General features: G+C 33.5%; 1 protein-coding gene and 1 pseudogene across 12 annotated transcripts; one reads left to right on the forward strand and one right to left on the reverse strand.

Moving 5' to 3' along the window:
- Positions 1–1,179: 1,179 nt before the first annotated feature.
- Positions 1,180–7,565, forward strand: IPT9 (isopentenyltransferase 9). 12 transcript variants are annotated; one of them, XR_011085022.2, is made up of 12 exons: positions 1,192–1,489; positions 2,093–2,146; positions 2,283–2,325; positions 3,008–3,116; positions 3,731–3,929; positions 4,228–4,450; positions 4,637–4,731; positions 5,047–5,141; positions 5,783–5,884; positions 6,656–6,731; positions 7,061–7,200; positions 7,297–7,565. XR_011085022.2 is itself a non-coding variant. In XM_068643509.2 (11 exons), the coding sequence occupies exons 1-11, from the start codon at positions 1,250–1,252 to the stop codon at positions 7,358–7,360; spliced, it is 1,338 nt and encodes a 445-aa protein (XP_068499610.1). In that variant the 5' UTR covers positions 1,180–1,249; the 3' UTR covers positions 7,361–7,565. The 12 variants fall into 12 exon arrangements, 5 of the variants coding, with proteins under 5 accessions (XP_068499610.1, XP_068499611.1, XP_090158607.1 ...); XR_011085020.2 differs by having other exon boundaries at positions 4,641–4,731; XR_016521030.1 differs by having other exon boundaries at positions 4,228–4,358.
- Positions 7,566–9,022: 1,457 nt separating this feature from the next.
- LOC150027479 (uncharacterized) lies at positions 9,023–15,519 on the reverse strand (annotated as a pseudogene).
- Between the last annotated feature and the right edge of the window lie 7,437 nt (positions 15,520–22,956).

Genomic DNA, 22,956 nt, shown 5'->3' on the forward strand with positions numbered 1-22,956 from the left:
TTCATTATACTAACTTATTACATCATAATAGAAATTAAAAATGCGCAAGCTTCAAGTAGCTAGTAAAGCTAGAAGGACACAACTTGACACTTATTTGGATGAACAAACTTTGGATTTTGACTTTAAGAGCATAGGGATGTGTTAGATTGGTGGAAAAATAATAGTCAGCACTTTTTCTGATCTTGCTTTAATGGCTAGAGATTTGTTGAGCATCCCTATAACCACAATTGCATCAGAATCTGCATTTAACATTGGTTCTCGAATTTTGAACAAGTATAGGAATCGACTTTTGCTTGAAAATGTGGAAGCAATCATTTGTACATCAAGTTGTAAGCATGAATTTTCTGAGGGTAATTCAATTATTTTAATTGATCTTATTTTTACTGTATTATTTTTATGAAAAATTAATTAATTTATTGTCATTGTTTTAATGTATGCAGATGACGGGGAAAATTATAATTATGAAAAATTGGATGAAAGTTCTTCTAAGGTTGCATCCAATGTTATTGAAATGGAAGAATATTAATGTTTTTGAATTAACTATGTTCATTGTAGTGATGTTTATGTTTAATGTTTTTGAATTAATTATTTTTAATGACTTTGAAATGAAAGAATATTGATATTTGATTTTTATCTTAATTAAATTATTGATGTTTGACTATGTTTGAAATGGAAGAAAAAATATTGATGTTTGATAATAGCAAATATATAGGTTCAATTTTACAATTTTTCAAGCGCAAAAAGTAAATTTTTTTTCATTGAATTTCTAAAAAATAAAAGAATGTGGGCTGACCCTTATGCGGGACTGACCCTTTTGAGTCTATAATTTCTAACGCGATCTTTCTCGCACGAGGCAGGGAAGAAGTTTGCTGCATCATGGACAAATATTCCGGAAGATTTGATCTTTGTAACTTAGATTTGCAATGGTAAAATGTTTGTCCCACCTTTCACAATCAAACCTTTAAAGTGTTTGCTCGGATATGATATTCACACTCTCTTCTTAACCGATTCGCTTTTTATTCATTTTTATTCAATTGATCATTCTTTCATTTTCTTTTCTTTATTCATTCTATTAAATTGAGAATTATTAATAAATATAAAATATAAAATTGTTTTTTTCTTTATTGTTATTAGTATTATTATAACTTTCGAATAGTAAAAACAATATCTGTTATCCAATATAAATGTTCCAATATTTATATACCTTGGTTTGAACTTGGCACGCCTCACTCTCACTGCAACTTTGACCATGATTAACAATGGAGTCTGCACTCTCCGCACCTGCTTCCGTTTCCCGGAGAGGTCGCTATTCCGACCACGGCAGTGCTTGTTCACTTCCCGGCGACAGTTTCTGGTGACTGCATCCGAAAGGAAGAAGAAAGAGAAGGTGATTGTGATTTCTGGACCCACCGGTTCGGGCAAGAGCCGCCTGGCATTGGAACTAGCTAAGCGCCTAAACGGCGAAATCGTCAGTGCTGATTCCGTTCAGGTAATATTATATTCAAACACAAACAACCATTTTCCTCAATCGTGTTTTTGCATTGCGTATGAGGTGTTAGTAGTGATATCCGTAGGGTTTTGGGATTTTAAGTTCAAAAGGCTTGCAATCTCCATGTAAATTGCTATTCAGCCAAATCATGGATAATAAGTTTGTTTAACTGCTGAATTGTTGTTATTATTATTATTATTATTATTATTATTATTATTATTATTGTTATTATCATAATTTCCTGAGATAAAATATTATTGTTTTTAGTTGTTGCAGTTCAGTATTTTGTAAACGAGAAGTAATGACTATGGGACAAACTTGATTTTTCATGAAGATGCTATGGATTTGGAAACAATATTTATTTATGAAATAGGAAATATATGTGTGTATTGTAATTGAACAAGTTTGTTGTTGTTTTTGTTGAGTTTAATTGGAATAAATCATCAGGTATGTTTTACATTGTCTTTTCCTTTAAAGAATGTTGATTTCTGGAATAATTACTTTAAAAGTTATATCAAAGGTGATATGTAATTGATTTTATGGTGTATGAAATAATGCTCTTTCTTTATTCGAGTGGCTTCATTGGCTTGTATTTTACCACAGGTGTATCGGGGGCTTGATGTGGGATCTGCAAAGCCTTCCCCAGATGAAAGAAAGGTGTGCGATTGTGACATAACGCATGATTTACTTTGTCTGTTATAGTTTTTTTGAATTTCTTATTTGCTTGAACAATCATTTTTGGAACCTTTGATTTTAGTTTATTTACTTTTGTTTTGTTTGCTTCTCTTGTTAGGAGGTACCGCATCATCTGGTTGACATACTGCACCCATCTGAAGGTGTGTTTTATGTTGGACTTAGTTATACCTTTTTCTGTGTATCTTCTATGAAGCATGTTCTTTGATCCGGACGCAAATACTCCTGCTATTGTCTAAAATACTGCACACTGAGATGCTACGTAACAAATTAAATGAAATATGGGAAACATAAGAGCATAACGAAATATCTATATTACTAAATAATATTTATTTATTCTAGTATGTTCACCTTTCGTCTGAGATGATGAGTCTCACAAGAGATTACTGGGTGACATTATTTTATTTTACAACGTAAGCACTCGATCTCTTTACAAAAAATGTCCCAAAGTTAGATGGATTACATCTTTCCAAGAAGGTATATTCAAGTTCTCCAACCAGCATGTTAAGTCTTACAATTTTTCTATGATAAAAGAAGTTGAGAATTTTTGTAATAATTTATTATATTTTAAGTTGACTATTCTAAAAATTAAAAAAGATTTTTCTAAACACTTTTGTCTCCATTCATACTGAGGTGTTGGCTCAAGTGTTTGAGATGATAAAATATATTTTTAATTGGAGATCTATTGAGATTTGTCTGAAAATGTGTTCAACACTGCCACTTCATATACGGGAGGTGTTCGTGCTGTATAGCTTCGTGTTGATTTTTCCGTTATTGAAACTTTGAAGAACTTCTATTTTCACTAATTAAATTTTTATTTATCAGATTATTCTGTTGGGCAGTTTTTTGAGGATGCAAGGCATGCTACAAGATGTATTCTTGACAATGGCCGTGTTCCCATAGTTGTTGGAGGCACTGGATTGTATTTAAGATGGTATGTCTTTTACAATTACCTATTTTGACGTTGTTTACTACTTTTTATTTCGAATTGAACTCCGTAGTTGCATAGTGGTTGTATTATATACTTGTAATAACTTAACAAGAAAACATAAATAGGAAATGAAATCTACTTGTCTTTTTTTGTTTCCACAACCTGCTAAGGAAGTTATTCATTTCATAAGTAATTTCACAGCTATTTATATCCTTAACAAAGAAAATAAATAGGGGTGTGGAAGTGCATGATTGGGCATTACGATAATGAAAAAAATCAAATATCAGGAAACAAGTGATGCAGACTTGGTTTTCCAAGTGTTTCTCTGTTTCATCATTTCTTGAAGAATGTGATATATACTAGTATGTTATGGTAATTTTCTAGTTATTTTTAGTGTTCTTACACTAGCATAATCTAACTACAAGTCCTATTTTTTTTTTTGGCTTTGTTGGATATTATAAACTTCTGTCAAATGAAGGAAGCTGTATGGGTGTCGGCTGTATGGATTATAGATGTTATATCTCACGTTTTTATTGAGTTTATTTTCTTTATGTAGCTATTTATGTGCTATTGCGGGACACTAACCTGTGAGTTATGTTTGAATTTTTAAATATAAGGTTCATATATGGAAAGCCAGATGTACCTAAAGCTTCTCCAGAGATTATATCTGAAGTAAATCAAGAATTAGCTGAACTACAGAGGAGAGATGACTGGGATACAGCTGTACAGTTGGTGGTAAAAGCAGGTGATCCAAAGGCTCAATTTCTAGCAGTGAATGATTGGTATCGATTACGGCGTAGCCTAGAGATTATTAAGGTATGCTTGCCAAGTTACTCATAGTCTCATGCAACTCTAAATTCTATCGTGGCTACTAACCTTATTGAAAGATTGAAGAAAACTCTTATTCATTTGTTGCACATTGGTGCTAATACGAATACTGACCACAATGAAAATATCCATTGTAATTGATTATCTCTTTCAAATGTGGAATTATCTCTTTTTTGGGTAATATGGTTGTGGTGCGATTATCTCTTTTAAATGAACTTCATTGTAATCGACTGATTGCTTACATACCTGAACTTCACCATTTATGTATATTTCTTTGGAATGGCAGTCTAGTGGATCACCTCCTTCTGCGTTTCGGGTACCATATGATTCTTTCAGGGAACAGAGTGAATGTAGCGTTGCTGAGGTTTCGGAGTCATCTGATATGAGCACTGGAATGGAAGAAACCAGCTCATCAGAGTTAGACTATGAGTTTATGTGCTTTTTCCTTTCTAGTCATAGACTTGACCTCTATAAATCAATTGATTATCGGTGTGAAGATATGCTTTTAGGTATATCCTGAACAGGAAAACACTCAATTTGTAAATGAATGCCCTACATTTTGTAGAGCATTCTTCTCTACCTGTATGCATGGGCACATCGTATACCTTGCTGTTATAACAATACATGCCAAGCTCTCTGTCAATAATACATGAATATTTTATTGCAATAAGTCTCTTAGCTCTCTTCAACTACAGGAAGGGATGGGATTTTGTCCGAGGCTCAGTGGCTTCTTGATACGGGTCTTCATCCAAACTCCAATTCTGCAACTAAAGCAATTGGTTACAGACAAGTATATCTTACATCTTCTACATTTTAATGTTACCATCTTATAGTTTAAAATGATGAAATACTTCTGTATATTGTGTACCACAAGAAGTTCTTTATGCTATAAGAAACAGTGTTGGTTGAAATTGTAGTAGAATATAACTCCAACTTTCCCATTTTTAATTTTTAGTATAATATAAAGTTAGAGTACTATATTAAGCATTAGGGATGTAAAGTATTTGCCCATAGAACGTGTCTAATAAGTTGATCATTATATTTTCTATTGAAATAGTTGTAATGAATTTACTCATATTTTGTATGCGTGATTCACTAATTTCAGGCCATGGAGTACTTACAAAGTTGCAGAGAGCACGGGGGTCAGAGTTCTGTTGCAGAATTTTACAAATTCTTGTTTGAATTTCAAAAAGCATCACGGTAATGCATTTTGTTGTTTTATAAGATAAAAGTAGCAGAGTACTTTTACTTTTCTTTTTCAGTTAAAATAGTCTGTATATATTAAAATATAATATTTTTTCCTTTAAATGATTTTGGTTTAAGTAAATCTTTGTTCACTGAATGTTTCTACTGTTAAAAAATTATGCCATAATTTTTTCTTATTTTTCCTAGTGGCTGTTCTCTGGCATGGTTTGTTGATTACTGCTTTGTTATAAAGTTGAATTAAATGAGAAATTTAGAACACAGACTACAAACCATGTTCTTTCATTGTTTTTGAGAACTTTTAAGACCATGAGAGGTTCCTCTATCTCTTTCTTGTTTCTAATAACCATTTGAGATCACCTGGACCAACAAGTGAAATGTGGAAGAGGAAGCACTGCTTCAATTCTAAATGTTTCGTCTTCTAGGAATTTTTTCATGCTATTTCATTCCAAATCTTTTAATATATGTAAAATTCTCCAAAACTTTGTTTGGGCTTTTCTGTAAATTTTCTGAATATTGGTGTTGTCGTCAATATGTTCTTAAAGGGTATGAATATTACTCTAGATTGCCTTCAGTATTTATACACCTGCATGACTACAAGCTTGTAATTGATTTTTCTCCTTCACAAACTAAAATAGGAATTCTTGAGAAAGAAGAAAAGAAAAGTGCAACTATGATAAGTTATTCTCCAGCTACCATGAAAACTGCTACTGTGTTTTCTCTTGCCAATGAATTAAAGGGTAATGTTTCCATTTATGGTGTAGTGATAAGGTGCTAAATTGATCGCATAGAATAGAACGTATCCCTATCCCAGGTTGATCTCTTTTATGTTTTTAATTCTAAAGTGAGCACTAGAATGGGTTTGTATAATTAAATGTCAAGTTTAACAACATGCACGGTGGAAGTTATACCATAGTACCATGATATTAACTAAAAAGATGTTCAGCTTATAATATGTTCAGTAACGAAACCCAATTATGATTCATGAATTTTCAATTTCTCGTAGTATCGTAGTCAGATAACAATTTTTGAGCAAGTTTTCTGTTTGCTTGTTTTGATGTTTTACTTGCTTGTCCTGTTTCAAAAACTGGTGTATGCTGTTAATTAGTATTCTGTACACGGGGCTGTTTAAAAAAACTTTCCTTGGTTGGCTTCAATCTATCATATGTCAAGAATGGTGGCTTGTGCTTTTCCATTCTGTTTATGTCGAAAATATTTCTATATCTTAGCCTATTACTCTTATGTGATTCAGGTAGATTATTACCATCATTTATACGCACCCAGAAAATACATGCTGGTATGTTGAAATTATTTCATCAGGGAAAAAGCCTATAGTACTTAAGTGCTATCTCTCACCAATGCATCACAATGTTATCCTCTTCTGTTGTTTGGTATTTTGTTTCCACTGGATTTCATATTTATTTGATCTTTAGATGCTTGCCATGTTTTGTTGATATAGAGCAGCAGCGTAATTCAGTTATTTAACAAGTTATTTCTTATACTTTCTGTAGGAATTTCGCAAAAAGGCAGTTGACATGGTTTCGTAATGAAGGCATATACCAGTGGCTTGATGCTTCTAAACCTCTGGTATAACTTGTGAACATATGTTTCTCTTGTCATTTCACACGAATACTACTCTAAAGTCAACAACCTCGTGTTCTCATCAATTTAGAATTTATAAAAATCTAATAAAGTTATGTCTCACACTAGGAATGAAGATGTCATTGCTAGTAGTACTTTTTTCAGTGGAAGCAGCTGTCAACTGAAGTACTTTTATTAAACCTAAATAATGGTTTCCTTCTGTTTTTTTGTTTTTTTTTAAACTTAAGGAAAAATTTGCTATTCTGTTGGGCAATCCATTCTTTTGTTTATTTCTCTCATGTATGCTTTATCTTGAAATGAACTACTCATGTCAGGAAACCATTCTCAGTTTCATTAATGGCGCATACCATGACTGGAATGGAAGTCTTCTTGTGCCTGAACACCTAAGAATGTCGAGAGATATTTCTAATCGCCGAGAAGCTACACAACTAAAGTCTTATCGCACCAAAAATAGGTACTTTTTTGTTTTGGGGCAAATAATGTATTATTAACTCGTACTAAAATATATTCCTTGCTGCAAAGAGATTAATTTAAGTGTTTTCTTATGAAGGCATTTTGTGAAGGGGGAAGATTGTTCTCATATTCTCAACTGGATAAGCAAGACACAAAGGTGAAGTGATGGATATTTTCCTTTTGCATTCCCTTGAACTGACCTTAAATTTGAAATTATATAGGCTCCTATCTACAGTTTTCAGGTTAGAGAGAAAGTTTTGTTTTCATTATTTTTTCTTCAGTACATATTTTTGTCAACTGTAATGTAATATTGTTTTCTGGAACATTATAATGACAGCTGAACTTGGAAGTTAAGTTCTTTCCATCCTTTCACTTGTGAGCCAATGTGTGTGTATGTGTGTGTGAGAGAGAGATAGAGAGAGAAGACTAAAGTTTTACCTTAACAATGACATCATTAATAATTTAGTATAAATAGCGAATTTTATTTATTCCATCTATCAATATAACTTATATGAACTCTTACTGTATATAATTTAGTATAAATAGTGAATTTTATTTGTTCCATCTAATATAACTCACATAAACTATTACTCTATCAGGAATTGTATATGTAAATTGATTTAACCATTGATTATAATTTGTATTATTTTGATTGTTTATCCGATTTTTTTTGTTAAAATTTTACTAATATGATTTTATTTTTAGTTTACATGAATGATAATATAAAATTTTAAACATGACTTATTTTAAGAAATTTGAAGGGAAATGGTAAATTTTGAATAAATTGATCTAATAATAATGAATAGCTTAATAATACGTAACTTTTATATAAGTATAAATTCATTTCTCTCTCCATTATGTATTGTCAATTTTGGCTCTAGTTTAGCGTGAGCCAACTTGACTTATGAATGTTCTTGCCTGGTATGCTTTGACCCACTTACCTGTTGAAGGAGACTAACCCCATTCAACCTAGTTTTTTTTAATCTTTTTTCTTGGTTATAATTTATTTTGATATATTAAACTTTATAGTAAATTATCCTCCTTTTTTTGAGACACATGATTATTATGTCTCTTATACTTTATAATATACAATCTAGTCCATCTAAGATAAGACGGTTAAAGAAGATGTACAGAAATATAAATATTATATTTTTCTTTTCTCGTTTAGTTTAAATATATAATTTCTTCTATTTAACTTAAAATCGTAAAATAATAATTTTCTAAAGATTTCAAACGTATTTTTGTTATAATCATAATAAAACATTTTAAAATTACCAAGTTACTCTTTATCCACTTATATCTTAACATTGTTTTATATTTACCTATCAACATTGTGTTATATTTACATATCAACATTGTTTTTTTCTGTAGGTTTTGGAAGTGATGGAGTGTGTTCAAATTCGTTTAGTAAAATAAAAAAAATGATATAAATGAAGTTCAATGGAAAAATTGAATAAAATACATTTTAAAAATTATAAAAAGGATAAATCCACTATTAAAAGTGAAAATGGTTAATTGTATTTTAATTAGTTTAGTTTCTTGATTTTGTTTTTTTGGTTTTTTAGTATAAATTTGCTAGGATATGTAAAGAGAGGCAAAGAAAATGAAAAATATTAATCTTTTAGAATTCATGAAACAAAATATAATGAGAAGGGATATATATATATATATATATATAAGTGTTCTAAGATTATTTTTTTTATCCTTATGCAAATTGAAATGTGGCTTTGGATCTAACATTCAGTTTAGTATATATATAAAACTATTCTAAGATTTTTTGTTTATCCTTCTGCAAATTGAAATGTGGCTTTGGATCTCACCATTCAGTTTAGTTTAGTTCTAGATAAGAGAAAAGTGTCACTAGGTGGAACTTTGGTTAGGGAATCACTTAGTTGAAACTGAGATGATATGTGCTTTACTGTGATTTCTTCCCGTGATGCCTTTTTCTTGACAAACTACAAATCCAGTTTAAAATGCTTTGATTTTGAATACAGAATTGGATTTGCAGGGAGAAGAACAACACTAAGGTTATCCCACCATATCAAAGGTTATCTGACTTTATTTGAAGGTCAGTGAGAAGAGATTTTAACCACTGCATTTCAATAAGAAGAGCAACCATGACTCTAAATTCAGCTTCAATGCTGGATCTAGACACAATATTTTATTTCTTGGTAGCCCATGATACAATATTGTCTCCCAAGAAATTACAGAACCTTGTAGTGGATTTCATATATGGAGAATCAGATGCCCAATCTGCATCACACTAACCAGTGATGTTGAGGTTTTTAAATGGTTTAAAAATTAAGCCATAGTCTATTCTTCCAGTGATGATAGAGGGACTAATGCATGAGCTGACATAACTTGTTGACAACAAAAGCTATGTCAAGTCTGGTTATGATTGCATATTGAAGATCCCAAAATCTGTATAAAGTTGGATACTCAAATTCTTCAGTGGTTTTGGTAGTAAGTTTTGTTCTAGGGGCTAAAGGAGTCTTGATTGGCTTAATGTTGGACATTTTTACTTAGTTAAGAAGATCTTCGTTGTACTTAGTTTGGTTGAGAAGAACTCTGCCATTAGTCGTGTTAGATACTTATATCTTCGGGAAGAAGCTGAGAATAAGATATTTAAGGGGAAACATATTATGAAGTTTTTGGATTAAAGCCTCGATAACTTTGGAAGAGCTTCCAGTTATTAGAATATCAACATGTCTCATGTGCCATTATCTTGAAGTAGCTATAGTGAGGAACACTCATGTTGTAACAACATTCAACATGACTAAAAGTCTTATTATAATTAAGACCTTGTTTTGAAGAAAAATCTTTTGCAACAAGCCTTTCTTTATGCTTCACTATTGTTGCATTGATATTATATATTGATTTTGTATATCCACTTTGAACCAATCAGGTTTATTTAAGTGGGAGGGGAACCAAATTCTATGTCTTATTTTGTAGAAGAGCTTAGTATTCTTCATTCATTGTAGATTTTCACTCAAGAATTAAGAGAGCAACATTAACAACGTATGAGACAGTTTCTGCAAGAAGCAATCTAGGCTTAAAAATAACAGTTTTCCTTTTAGTTTGATGGAAGAGTGCCTTAATCCTTTGGAGAATTGTTGGTGGAGTTGCGGAAGCTCAATGGATGCTCACGGACAAGACTCTCCTTGGAGATGATGGTTGCCTTGTAGGTGAAGGTTAAGTATGGAATGTGAGTGGTGAGGCCATCTCTCACTTTAGTAGAATGAAAGTTTGAAGATCAATTGTCTATCCCAGAGAGGTAGGAGACAAGGAGTGAGATTGGCACCAAATTGGCAGCAATTCACTCTTAGATTAATCTTGAAAATACATGAGGTAGGCTCCTCCTTTTATAGCAAAGGAGGACCGGATTTGACTAAAACAAATGGAGGGAAATTCGAAAACTAAAGGTTTGAATCTTGGCGCCTAATTGTAGCTCACATGGGAAGTGTGACCATGTGTGCTCCATGTGCTTCAATTAGGTCTAAATGACCGACCATGGTTAGATTAGGTGTTTCTAGAAACCCTAATCTAACCTAGGTTGGTTTTGAGATGCCTAAATTCAACCTAATTACAATTAAGCAAAATTACAAGTAAAATTCCTATTCTACTTTGCAAAAATAAATTCTACTCTACACTAGAGTTTATGGCATCTTGAACATGTATAAGAAGGTTTCTCTGCCATAAGTAGCAATATCCCAATCTTCTTGAAGCTTCTTGGCCATGGCTCTAGTGGTTGGCCCAATTCTACACTTTGGTGGGCTTGCATTTGAGTTGGTGTTTGGGCCTCTTCCATCATCCCCTCCCTCTTGAAAATGATTTGTCCTCAAATCCAATGCTTCTTCTTCTTCTTCTTCTTCAGTATTACCTACAAAAGGAGTCAAATCAATGACGTTAAAAGTATCATGTACTCCATATTCCGCAGGTAAATCAAGTTTATATGCATTGTTATTGATTTTCTTGAGGACTTGGAAAGGTCCATCACCTCGGGGACTAAGTTTATACTTTCTCTTAGTTGGAAATCTATCCTTCCTAAGATGAAGCCAAACTAGGTCTCCTTCCTTAAAGATTATTTCTCTCTTCCCCTTATTGTTATGTTTTATATATTTCTCAATTTGTTGTTGTATTTGTTCTTTAACCCTCTCATGCATTTTCTTAACAAAGTCAGCTTTTGTAGCTACTTCCTTATGCACAAAGGTATGTGGATTAGGAAGGGGTAACAAATCTAAAGGAGTAAGAGGATTAAACCCATATACAACTTCAAATGGAGAAATATTAGTAGTCTTGTGAACTACCCTATTGTATGCAAACTCAATATGGGGAAGGTACTCATCCCAAGATCTATGGCTACCCTTCATGACCGCCCTAAGCATAGTAGAAAGAGATCTATTGACTACTTCTGATTGACCATCCGTTTGAGGATGACAAGACGTTGAAAATTGGAGTTTAGTGCCAAGTTTTTCCCAAAGGGTTCTCCAAAAATGACTTATAAATTTTGGATCTCTATCCGATACTATGCTTCTAGGTAACCCATGAAGTCTTACCACTTCTCTAAAGAAGAGTTTAGAAACATTTTGAGCATCATCCACCTTCTGGCATGGAATAAAATGTGCCATTTTACTAAAACGATCCACAACCCCAAAAATGGAGTCAAAACCTCTTGCAGTCCTAGGGAGTCCTAGAATAAAATCCATACTAATATCTTCCCATGGAGCACTGGCAATAGGTAAAGGAGTATAGAGTCCATGAGGCATTGTTTTAGATTTAGCTTTTAAACATGATATGCATTTAAATTAATGTCTTTGGACATCTCGTCTCATATGAGGCCAAAAGAATTTTCCTTTTAAAAGATCAAGAGTCTTATCAACTCCAAAATGGCCCATGAGACCTCCTTCATGAGATTCCTTTACAAGGAGTTTTCTATGGGTTCCTTGGGGAATACAAAGTTTTCCTTCTTTAAAAAGATACCCCTCAGACACATAAAAAGATCTCTATGTTCACATTTAGCAAAGATGGATGCAAAATCATGATCTTCTTTGTAAAGTTCAATTATGTTGTCAAAGCCAAGAATTTGGGCTCCAAGTTTTGAAAAGAGGGCATGTCTCCTAGAAAGAGCATCAACCACAATGTTTGTACTACCCTTCTTGTACTTGATAACATAAGAAAATTGTTCAAGAAATTTCATCCATTTTGCATGGCGTTTGTTCAACTTATGTTGACCTTTGAAATATTTTAAAGACTCATGATCACTATGAATGACAAATTCTTTAGAAACTAGATAGTGCTCCTGAGTCTTTAAGGGCCTCACAAGTGCATAAAGCTCCTTATCATAGGTTGGATAGTTAAGGGTGGCTCCATGAATTTTTTCACTAAAATAAGCAATTGGATGTCCACCTTGCAACAATACGACACCTATGTCTACTCCCAATGCATCACACTTTAGCTCAAAAGTTTTTGCAAAGTTTGGTAAGGCTAGAATGGGTGCATTAGTGAGTTGAGCTTTCAGCCTCTTGAAGGCTTGATCTTGCTTCTTGGTCCAACAAAATGGAGCGTCCTTCTTCACTAACTCATTGAGTGGTGAAGCTAGACTTGAAAAGTTAGGCACAAGTCTTTTATAAAAGCTTGCTAGACCATGAAAAATCGTAACATCTCCTACATTTTGTGCTGTTAGCCATTCTTGGATGGCTTTGATTTTTTCGGGGTCAACATGTACCCCATTTTTGTTAACTATAAAACCCAAAAACACTACACTATCAACACAAAAGGTACATTTATCACTATTAGCAAACAAAGTATTAACTCTAAGCACTAAGAGAACTTCCCTAAGGTGTCTTAGGTGGTCTTCTAGGCTTTGACTATAAACTAAGATATCATCAAAATAAACTACTACACATTTACCTATACAATCCCTTAAGAGATGATTCATGAGCCTCATGAAAGTGCTAGGTGCATTAGTGAAACCAAAAGGCATCACTAACCATTCATATATTCCAAATTTGATTTTAAAAGCGGTTTTCCACTCATCACCCTCTTTAATTCGAATTTGGTGATATCCACTTTTAAGATCAATTTTAGAAAATATGATGGACCCATGCAATTCATCAAGCATGTCATCTAGTCTTGGAATTTGATGCCTATACTTGATGGTGATATTATTGATGGCTCTACAATCACAACACATTCTCCACTTGCCATCTTTTTTTGGCACCAACAAGACAGGTACAACACAAGGGCTTAAGCTCTTTTGAACCCAACCCTTCTCCAACAAATCTTGTACTTGTGATTCTATCTCCTTAGTTTCCTCAGGATTAGTTTTATAAGCTGGTTTATTAGGTAGACTAGCTCCCGAAACTAAATCAATTTGATGTTCTATACCTCTAAAAGGAGGAAGTCCTATGTGGCCTTCCTTAGAGAATATATCATCAAATTCTTCTAAAAGTTCTTTTACTTGAGGAGGTAGAACACAAGTCTCAACAAGTGTGGCAGTGCATGTAAATGTTCCTTTACAAATTAAAAGGTTTGAAGGTTGTTCAACAAGAAACATGTTTTCAAATGTATTTTCAATTCTTTCTTCTTGTTGAATGACCTTGTGGGAAAGAACACTCTTCTCCCACGCCTTTTGCTCCCTAAGGGATTTTTCTTGTTTTTCTATTTTTGTTTTTTTTTTCTCTTCATTCCTCTCTTGTTTCATTTGTACTTGATCTTTTACCACTTGTGAATGTGATAAAGGATAAAGTATAAACTTCTTTTCTTTGTGGGTGAAGGTAATCTCATTGGTTAGTCCATTATGCATAGTTTTCTTATCAAATTTCCAAGGTCTACCTAACAAAATATGACAAGCTTCCATGGGAACTACATTACATAAAACGTTATCTTTGTAGTTGCCCACAGAAAACTCGACTTTCACTTGCTTGTCTACAGTTAGTTTCCCATCTTCAATGATCCATTGAAGTTTATAAGGTTTAGGATGAAGGACTAATTGTAGATCTAGCTTTTCAACCATTCTAGCGCTACAACAATTGCAGCAAGAGCCACTATCCACAATGAGAGAACAAACTTTTTCTAAAACTTTGCATCTTATATGAAAAATGTTCTCTCTTTGTGTTTCTAGGTTCACGCTAGATTGATTGTTGAGGGTTCTTCGAATCATCATTAACTCCCCCTCACATGGATATACTCCCTCATTATTCTCCTCCTCTTTCCCACTAGGTTCGTCATCATAGCTACTATACTCATCTACCCCTCTTAAGAACAAATTTCTTTGGTTTGGGCATTGGGCTTGAACATGACCTCTACCATAACATTTAAAGCATTTGACATCCCTAGCACGAATGGGTGGAGTAAGCACATCTTTTCCTACACTCTTGGGAGTTTCTCTTGGTTTTTCTTTAGGTACACTTTCCTCCCTTTTATACTCTCTTTTTGGATAAGAGTTGGAGTATGAGCTTTCCCTACAACTTGAGTTTTTCCTTAAATTTTGTTGTTCAATTTTGATACAAAGTTGAATCAAGTCATTCAAGTCTTGGTAGGGCAAAAGTTCAACCCTATCTCTAATCTCAAGGTTAAGCCCACTTAAGAATCTTGCTGTGGTGGTGGGTTCAGACTCCCTAATTGAGGCTCTCATCATATATAACTCAATTTTCTGCCTATATTCCTCTACACTCATGGTCTTTTGTTGGAGTCTTTGGAGCTTGTCAATTAACTCCCTATTATAGTAGGAGGGAATATGGCGGCGTCTTAAGGCTCCCCTAAGATCATTCCAATACTATATGGGAGGATCCTTATGAAGACACCTATCTCTCTCAAGGGTCGTCCACCAATACATAGCATTGCCTTGAAAACTTAGAGTGGCTAAGGGTACTTTTCTTTCCTCACTTACTCTATGGCAAGAAAACAATTGTTCTTCTACCTTCATCTCCCAATCTAGATAAGCTTCTACATTTTCTTTTCCATGGAAATAAGGTAGATCTACCCTAACCTCTTTTGGGCTTTCTTTTCTTTCCTTTCTAACTCTCCTAGGTGGTTGTTGATAGTACTCATTAATTCTAAGACTTTGTTCCCCAAAAGATTCATTACCCCTAGAGCTAGATGCATGAGAACTCTTTTTAGATTTGGTGTATTCATCTCTTTCTTTAACCATTTTCCACTCATCTTGTATCAAAGCAAATTGAGCATCCCTTTCTTTGAGTTGGGTCTCATGTTGCAATTGTCTATATGAAAGTGCTTGAATGTCTTGTGCTATTTTTTCCAAAAGAGATTTGATAGACTTTCCTTCACTTTCATTAGAATGACGAGAATGAGAAGACATGGTTAAAGCTATGTGTTATAAGTAATTTACCCCAAAAAAGAGAAGGAGAGTAATGAAGGTAGCTTCCCAAGAAAGGGAGGTGGACCACTTGGTTATCTTAAGTACCAAGCCTTTCCTTGCCAGAATCTATCCCTCAAGACTTTTCACAAATCTTTTTCTAAGTAATTCACTTAGATCACAATTTAAGGATGAAAAACACAATTTTATGCAAGAAAAATGCAAAGTAACTAAACAATACAAAGCAAGTAAACAATGCAAAGCAATTAACTAAACACTATTAAAGTTCACTAACTAGAAAGCTTTAAAGCTATGCGTATCCTAAGGTGAGACTTCTAGACACTTAGAGCCATTGAAGACACACTCACCGTCTAATGTGTAATTATTCCACTAATTAATCAAGGTTTAATGCAATTACAATTCAAAATAAATACAATGAAAATTGGATTAAAAAAGAAAATTTAGAATTCCTATTCTATGCACTTCTTTTGCTTTTTGGTATTCCTTCTTGTTGTTACTCTTGCTATTGGCACCCACTCTTTATGTAGTTTTGTAAACTCACTGGCTGCAACACCCTTGTCAACCTCTCAAGTATATTCAAATTAAGTCTTCAAAACAGCACCTACTAAGTAAAAATGGACTCACCACAAAGGTTAACTCCAAACTTAACCAATCACCACTATGGAAAACTTTCACCAACAATAGAGGTCAACAAAAATAAAGCAAAGAAATAATTCAATTTGGAATTGGACAACATAATATGGAGTAATAATATGACAACTTGAAAGAGTAAATGAACAATTTGATAAGCAAGAAAATAAGGTAACTCAACAAAAGGTGGCACACAAATTGAACCTAAAGATTGACACTAAAATTGGATTAATAAAACCAAAACAGTACTACTGGAATTTTGAAGTATAAAATGAGTGACTTAAAATATTTATGCTGAGCTGTATAGTTTGAATTTAAATTTGAAATTTAAATCACAAACAGTTCAAGATCTCTGCTAAATTTTGATGCTGGAATCACACCAAAACAATGCACCAATTAATTGTGATAAATTTTTCAAATTTGTTGCCAAATCACCATTTCTGTTCGCGCCAGATTGCACACTTTTTTGAATTTGATTTATCATTTTTTTTTCTATTTTGAATTTTGACTCACTTTTTTTTTCTTTTTTTTCTTCTAACACATCAATCTGGTTAGATCCAGAATTTCATAATTTTTCTCCAACGAATTTTAATTTCATAAGCAAAAATAGCCAGCACAAAATAAAAAACAGAGGAAACCTAATTCTGGAATTAAAAACAGTTTTAAGAAACTTCAAAAACACAATAGAAGTGATGTATAAGAACTTGTGTGGATCTATTACACAAATATGAACTCAAATCTAAAAGAAAAAATGCACCAAAGGATCAAACAATTCAGATTATAAACTGGATTTAAAAAGAAAATCAAGAAACCAAATCAATCAAGAAAAGTACTAGTAGGATTTGATGACAATTCTTGGAAACACATGACTTGACAAAACATGTATAGATTCATAAAATCAAAAGACTCAAGAACCAAACAATTTGCACCGATTGAATCATCAAGAAATACTCAAATCCTACAAAATCAAAACAGTATACCATAACACAATGAATCCTACATAAAATTTGCAATATAGAAGCTCAAGATCAATTTGAACATATTTGCACCGATTGGATTGAACCAAAACAACAACTAAAATCAAAATCAAGACTCAAATACAACAATACAAACAAGAACACTTGAAGAACAACACGGAATTACAATGAAAAACAAAATCAAAATCAAGATAAGACACTTATCTCTTGAAGATCATAGCTCAAGATACCAAATGATGGAAGAGTGCCTTAATCCTTTGGAGAATTCTTGGTGGAGTTACAGAAGCTTAATGGATGCTCACGGACAAGGCTCTCCTTGGAGATGATGGTTGCCTTGGAGGTGAAGGTTAAGTGTGGAATGTGAGTGGTGAGGCCATCACACTTTGGTAGAATGAAAGTTTGAAGATCAATTGTCTATCCCAGAGAGGTAGGAGACAAGGAGTGAGATTGACACAAAATTGGAAGCAATTCACTCTTAGATTAATCTTGAAAATACATGAGGTAGGCTCCTCCTTTTATAGCAAAGGAGGATCAGATTTGGCCAAAACAAATGAAGGGAAATTCGAAAACTAAAGGTTTGAATATTGGCGCCTAATTGTAGCTCACATGGGAAGTGTGACTAGGTGTGCTCCATGTGCTTCAATTAGGTCTAAATGATCGGCCATGGTTAGATTAGGTGTTTCTAGAAACCCTAATCTAACCTATGTTGGTTTTTAGATACCTAAATTCAACCTAATTACAATTAAGCAAAATTACAAGTAAAATTCCTATTCTACTTTGCAAAAATAAATTCTACTCTACACTAGAGTTTATGACATCTTGAACATGTATAAGAAGGTTTCTCTGTCATAAGTAGCAGCATCCCAATCTTCTTGAAGCTTCTTGGCCATGGCTCTAGTGGTTGGCCCAATTTTACACTTTGGTGGGCTTGCATTTGAGTTGGTGCTTAGGCCTCTTCCATCATAGTTACCATACAATGAGTATTTTCAATATCAAATTCAGGTTGAGGAGGAGTTGACCGTAGAATTTAAACTAGAGGTGGCTATTTTAGATGGTGTACATTGTAGATACAAAGTTGTGTTTTGATGTTGAGAGGTTGGTGGAGGTGATATGAACTCTCTTGCTTGTTAAGATTATGAGTTACATTAGTCTAAAAATGCTCTTCAACAACAATTCTTAAAGTTCTTAGACGACGATTTTACAACCATAGTCTATAAGCAAGTTGTTTATAGTTTTGACTTATAAACGTATAAACAACGATTATGCTTCATAGTCTATTAATGCCCTATAAGTGCCGATTTTTTAGTAACCGACGCCTATTTCTTACATGAAATAATATCATAATATATTCATAGAAGGGTTATTAGCCATGATTATTAATAGAACCAACACTTATACCCTTTTCTAGGTCTATGGTATTTCTTACATGGTCTCTCCCATAGACTATGATTTTGTCCATAATCGGGGCCTATAGTGACTCATTGGCTATGGTTTTGACTACAATCAACGTCTATGATGAAATTTTATTTTTAGTTCAATTTATTTTATGTGTTTCCTCCTCTTAATTAACTTGTTCATTTAAAAGAACAACCAGATATACAATAGTATTTCAGACAACCAGATACACATTTTTTTCAAAACAATTAAATCATATATATGTTAGAATTAATGACCTAAACAAGAAGGGGGGGAGGGGTGAATTCTTTTTCGCTAATTTCGGAAGTAGAGTGAAAAGCTCTGAAAAATCAACTAATTGATTTTCTGTTCAACTCAATAAAATTTCCTTTTTAAGGTTATTTCCAGAAAATCAATTTGTTGTTTTCACGAAACAACCGGTTGTTTATACTAGCAGAATTTAAAACAAAGTTAAAACAATTTATGAGAGTAGAGATAGAGAGAATCACACAAGATGTTTATACTGGTTGACTCTTAACCAAGGGCTACATCTAGTCCTCAGTTAACCATTGAGAATTCGCTATATAATCAAACCTAGATTACAAATCACACACCAAGAATGATGATCTTGAACCTCTCAAGAGCACACACCACTTTTTAGCAACATCATAGTTTCCAAAAACACCTTTTCGAAACTGCCTTACACAAGAACACACAAAAATACAATGTTCAAGAATAAGAGAATAGAATACACCTGGGTATACAAATCTTATAGTTCAGAAGAATACAAAACTCAATCCTATTCCACACATTTGAGATGATCCAAAGTTCTTGAATTCTTGAAAAACATTTTTAAGCAATCTCTTTTTCTTTGATAGTTCAAAAGAACGTTAAACAACCTTTATATAACCTCAATCAAGTGGTCAAAGCTGTTAGATCAAAAACCAAAAGCAGTTGGAAGTATTTAAAACAATTTAAAACACTTAACAAAATTATGTTATGAAAACAATATGTTGTTTTTCCAAAACAATTGATTGAAATCATTTTCCTGTTTTCATAAAAACAACCAGTTGTTTTTATCGAAATAACCGATTTTTTTTATGTTTGACAGGAAAGACAAAACAAAGCAAAGGTTTTCCAAATCATTTTAAAAACCACTAAGCGTTTTAACAGGTTGAAATTTCACAACCTTTTAGAAAACCCATCTTTTCAAAAAGATAAAGATTCAAATGAGCTTGGATCTTCTTAAGGAGTGAATTAACAAGTTTAAAACTACTAGACAACACACACACTCAGTAGCAAAGTCTTCAAGCTTTCCACATAGAATTGGAGGCATCAAAGCATCTTGTTCAACAATCTCCCCCTAATTGATGAAGAAAAATCCCTCATAGTGATTCCTTTGATCACTAGCCATGTTGTCCAAGTGGTTGATCATCAACCTTTCAAATGGTAACATAGGAAGCCCACGATCTATTGGTGGCTCACAGTTCACAAGTGCATCCATACATACTCACCAACATTTCCAGCACTTGGACAAGCTCCATAGGTTTCACCAACAACTTGTTCATTTGGATTCTCAGTGCCTTGATCATCTTATTTAGCTTGGTGTTCATATGCTCCAACATCTCTAGTATTTGGGGCAGTTTGGTCTTCCTCATCTGCTCCAGCTTGGTCTTCACAAGAAGGACCCACTTGTTCTTCATCTTTACTCACCCATTTATTGCCAACCTAATGAATCCCATTTTTCTAAGAGATCCATTGTTAATTTCATGAGATGGCTTCACCACCTCAAACAATTCTTCCTCAAGGTCAACTTCAAAATATTGAAGAAATTTAGATATAACAACAACATAAGGGAAATGATAGTCATTTAACCTCATAGATTTTTGCATGTGCTCCTTAAAGACATGAATCCAATTGACCTTGATGTTCTTCATTATGCAGTAGATTAAAACAAGATCTTCTTCAGTGAGGATAGAATGGTTACTCCTCCTTGGAGTCAACATCCATGAGACAATGAAGGCAATGATTCTCTCATTCAGTTTTAAGCCTCCTACAGAAAAGCCCTTCACTTTCAAGTGAGGATTTTTTAGGCAACTCACATAATATTGTATATTGTTGAAGTCTTCCACCACACTTATGTTCCCTTTGTTGATGTTGAGCCTAGAGAGTACTTTAAACATGTGACAGCAGTCCACACATCAGGAGTGATCTCCATATCTACCCCTTTGACATGTGAATACAAGTTCTCACCATCAATGAGTAGATTTGTGTAGAATACCTTTACAAGATCCGAATAAGTGTTTCCAGACATCTCAAGAAACCTTCTTAGCTTCTAATCTTTCAAGGAATTTCTCACATCCTTGAGATTCTGCTCCTTTAGCCAGTTGAAGGATATCAATTTTGGGTTATTGATAGCTTTTTGGCTTGACTCATACAAAAACTTCTCAATCTTCTCATTATCACCTGAAAACCAAGTTTCAAGGTGACCAACCCTTTTGGTAGCATGTGATTTCTTCCTTTTTGGTGAGGGGGATGAAGAGGCCATGATGCAAAAATGAGTTTGTGAAGAAGTAGTGGAAACAACTAGTTTCAAGTGAGGTTGCAAAAAAATAAGGTTGTTTCTGTGAAATATTCAGTTGAAATCACACACACACACATATATATAAGCAGAAAAGGCTAACCATGGTAAATTGGCTTTTAGTGAGTTGTTTTTCCAAAGAAAAAGAACCTGTTGTAGTGGCAATATGCAGTATGTTAGACCCAAACAGAGAAAGCTTTTACATACCCTTTATTTTGATTGACCATTCATAAAGAGCACTTAAATTTCCAAGGAAACCATAGAATATATTTCTTTATGACTAGAATATATTCCATTATGATCTGATTCAGAGGCACATTAAATGCATATTTGTCCCACAACAGGTTTTGAAAAGCACAAATAGCAGTAACCATGCGTAAGCAACCATGACAACTTTATTCAGAGGTGCCAGTGGCAAAACAAATGGTTGTTTCGAGCTTTCAACCGATTGTTTTACTATGACAACAAGGTGAATATTTTCCAGAACAAAAGAAAAATTCCAAAGTGATGAAAAATGCAGTATGCAACTAGTTCATACCTTTGTATAGAGTTATCCTCAATAGATTTCACTGAGAGAAAAACATTTAGATGTTCATTTAGTCATATGTGGCACATGAATAGGATGAGAATATACAACTTACATTACATAGGTCATGAGTCTTTGACTTGTTAAGAATATGAGTAAGATGCATACTTCTGAACCATAAGAATAGGCATCACTTTGATGAGTTTTCACTAGAGCACTTCTTCTTTGACCAAAAGTTTTCTTGACTCCCAAGAATACATTTATTGTTGTGCCTATATTTCTCATGACCTTCTTGCTTAAGGAGTAGATTTGACAGACTTGCATTTATCCTTTGTTATGTGCTTAGGACAACCACTGTGCAGGTATCATAAGTTCTTGTTGGCTATCAAAGAACCCTGCAAGAAACAAGATCAAGGAGCAAGATTTGGTCCCCTTATAAATTTGGTTCCATAGGCATTAACTGGGACATTAAGAACCTTTAAAATCTTAGGAACCTAGTGTAGCCTCTTTTCATGCAGTAAAAGCAAATTTCAATCGGTTGTTTCGATAAAACAACAGGTTATTTTTCAAAGAAATTGGAAAAGGTTTTTGAAACTGATATGTTCTTGCTGTTTGGGTTAAATCCCAGTTCAGCCTTTCTAAAAACACAATTTTGTGAGGCAAGAACAATTTCAAGATTTGATTGGCCTTTGGAAAACTTATCCACAATTTTTAAAAGATAGTGAACCTTGTTTTGAAGAGTTTCAAAATTTTTCACAAAAGCTTGAATCAACACACTTATAAGAAGAATTTTGGTAAATCATTTCCAGGTTCCTAGTCATTCCCTATATCACTACACTTCACAAAATTTTCTCTAAGAAGATTATTGGAAACACAATCAAGATGTTTTCTAAATAAAAATTAAAGAAACAATTGAAACACTAATTACTATAAATTTAGAATTTCAAGCTAGTCATTTCTAGGTGAGGTCCTTGAACCTTGGAGACACACTCACCGTCTAAATTTGAGTTATTAATCCACTAATTGAAAATTTTCAATAATCACAACACAAATGAAATACAATCACGCAAGAATTTTTTTGTTTTACAAAAATTTCCTAAACTATCACTCCCAAGTGTTTGTCACTCCTTGCTTTTGTGTCACTTCCTCGTGTTTCCTCTCTTTAGGGTATTTAATCTTGAATGATCAGCTGCTCACCTTCTTCAGTGGATTAACTCTCACTAAATCACAACTCCAAAGCCACCAAGATATTCCACCACTCCAAGTAGCGGTCAAGCCATTTAAAACAACAAAAGTTTAGTTTGAAACAA

The sequence above is a fragment of the Phaseolus vulgaris genome, chromosome 5, assembly GCF_051622355.1.
Source record: "Phaseolus vulgaris cultivar YP4 chromosome 5, ASM5162235v1, whole genome shotgun sequence".
In the NCBI taxonomy this organism is placed as follows: Eukaryota; Viridiplantae; Streptophyta; class Magnoliopsida; order Fabales; family Fabaceae; genus Phaseolus; species Phaseolus vulgaris.

Excerpts from the sequence above, each read along its gene's own strand:
- IPT9 (XM_068643509.2), top strand. The coding sequence starts at position 1,250 with ATGATTAACAATGGAGTCTGCACTCTCCGCACCTGCTTCCGTTTCCCG. Across the intron at positions 2,326-3,007 it reads CATACTGCACCCATCTGAAG|ATTATTCTGTTGGGCAGTTT; the intron begins GTGTGTTTTATG and ends TTTATTTATCAG. Across the intron at positions 7,201-7,296 it reads TCTTATCGCACCAAAAATAG|GCATTTTGTGAAGGGGGAAG; the intron begins GTACTTTTTTGT and ends TTTCTTATGAAG.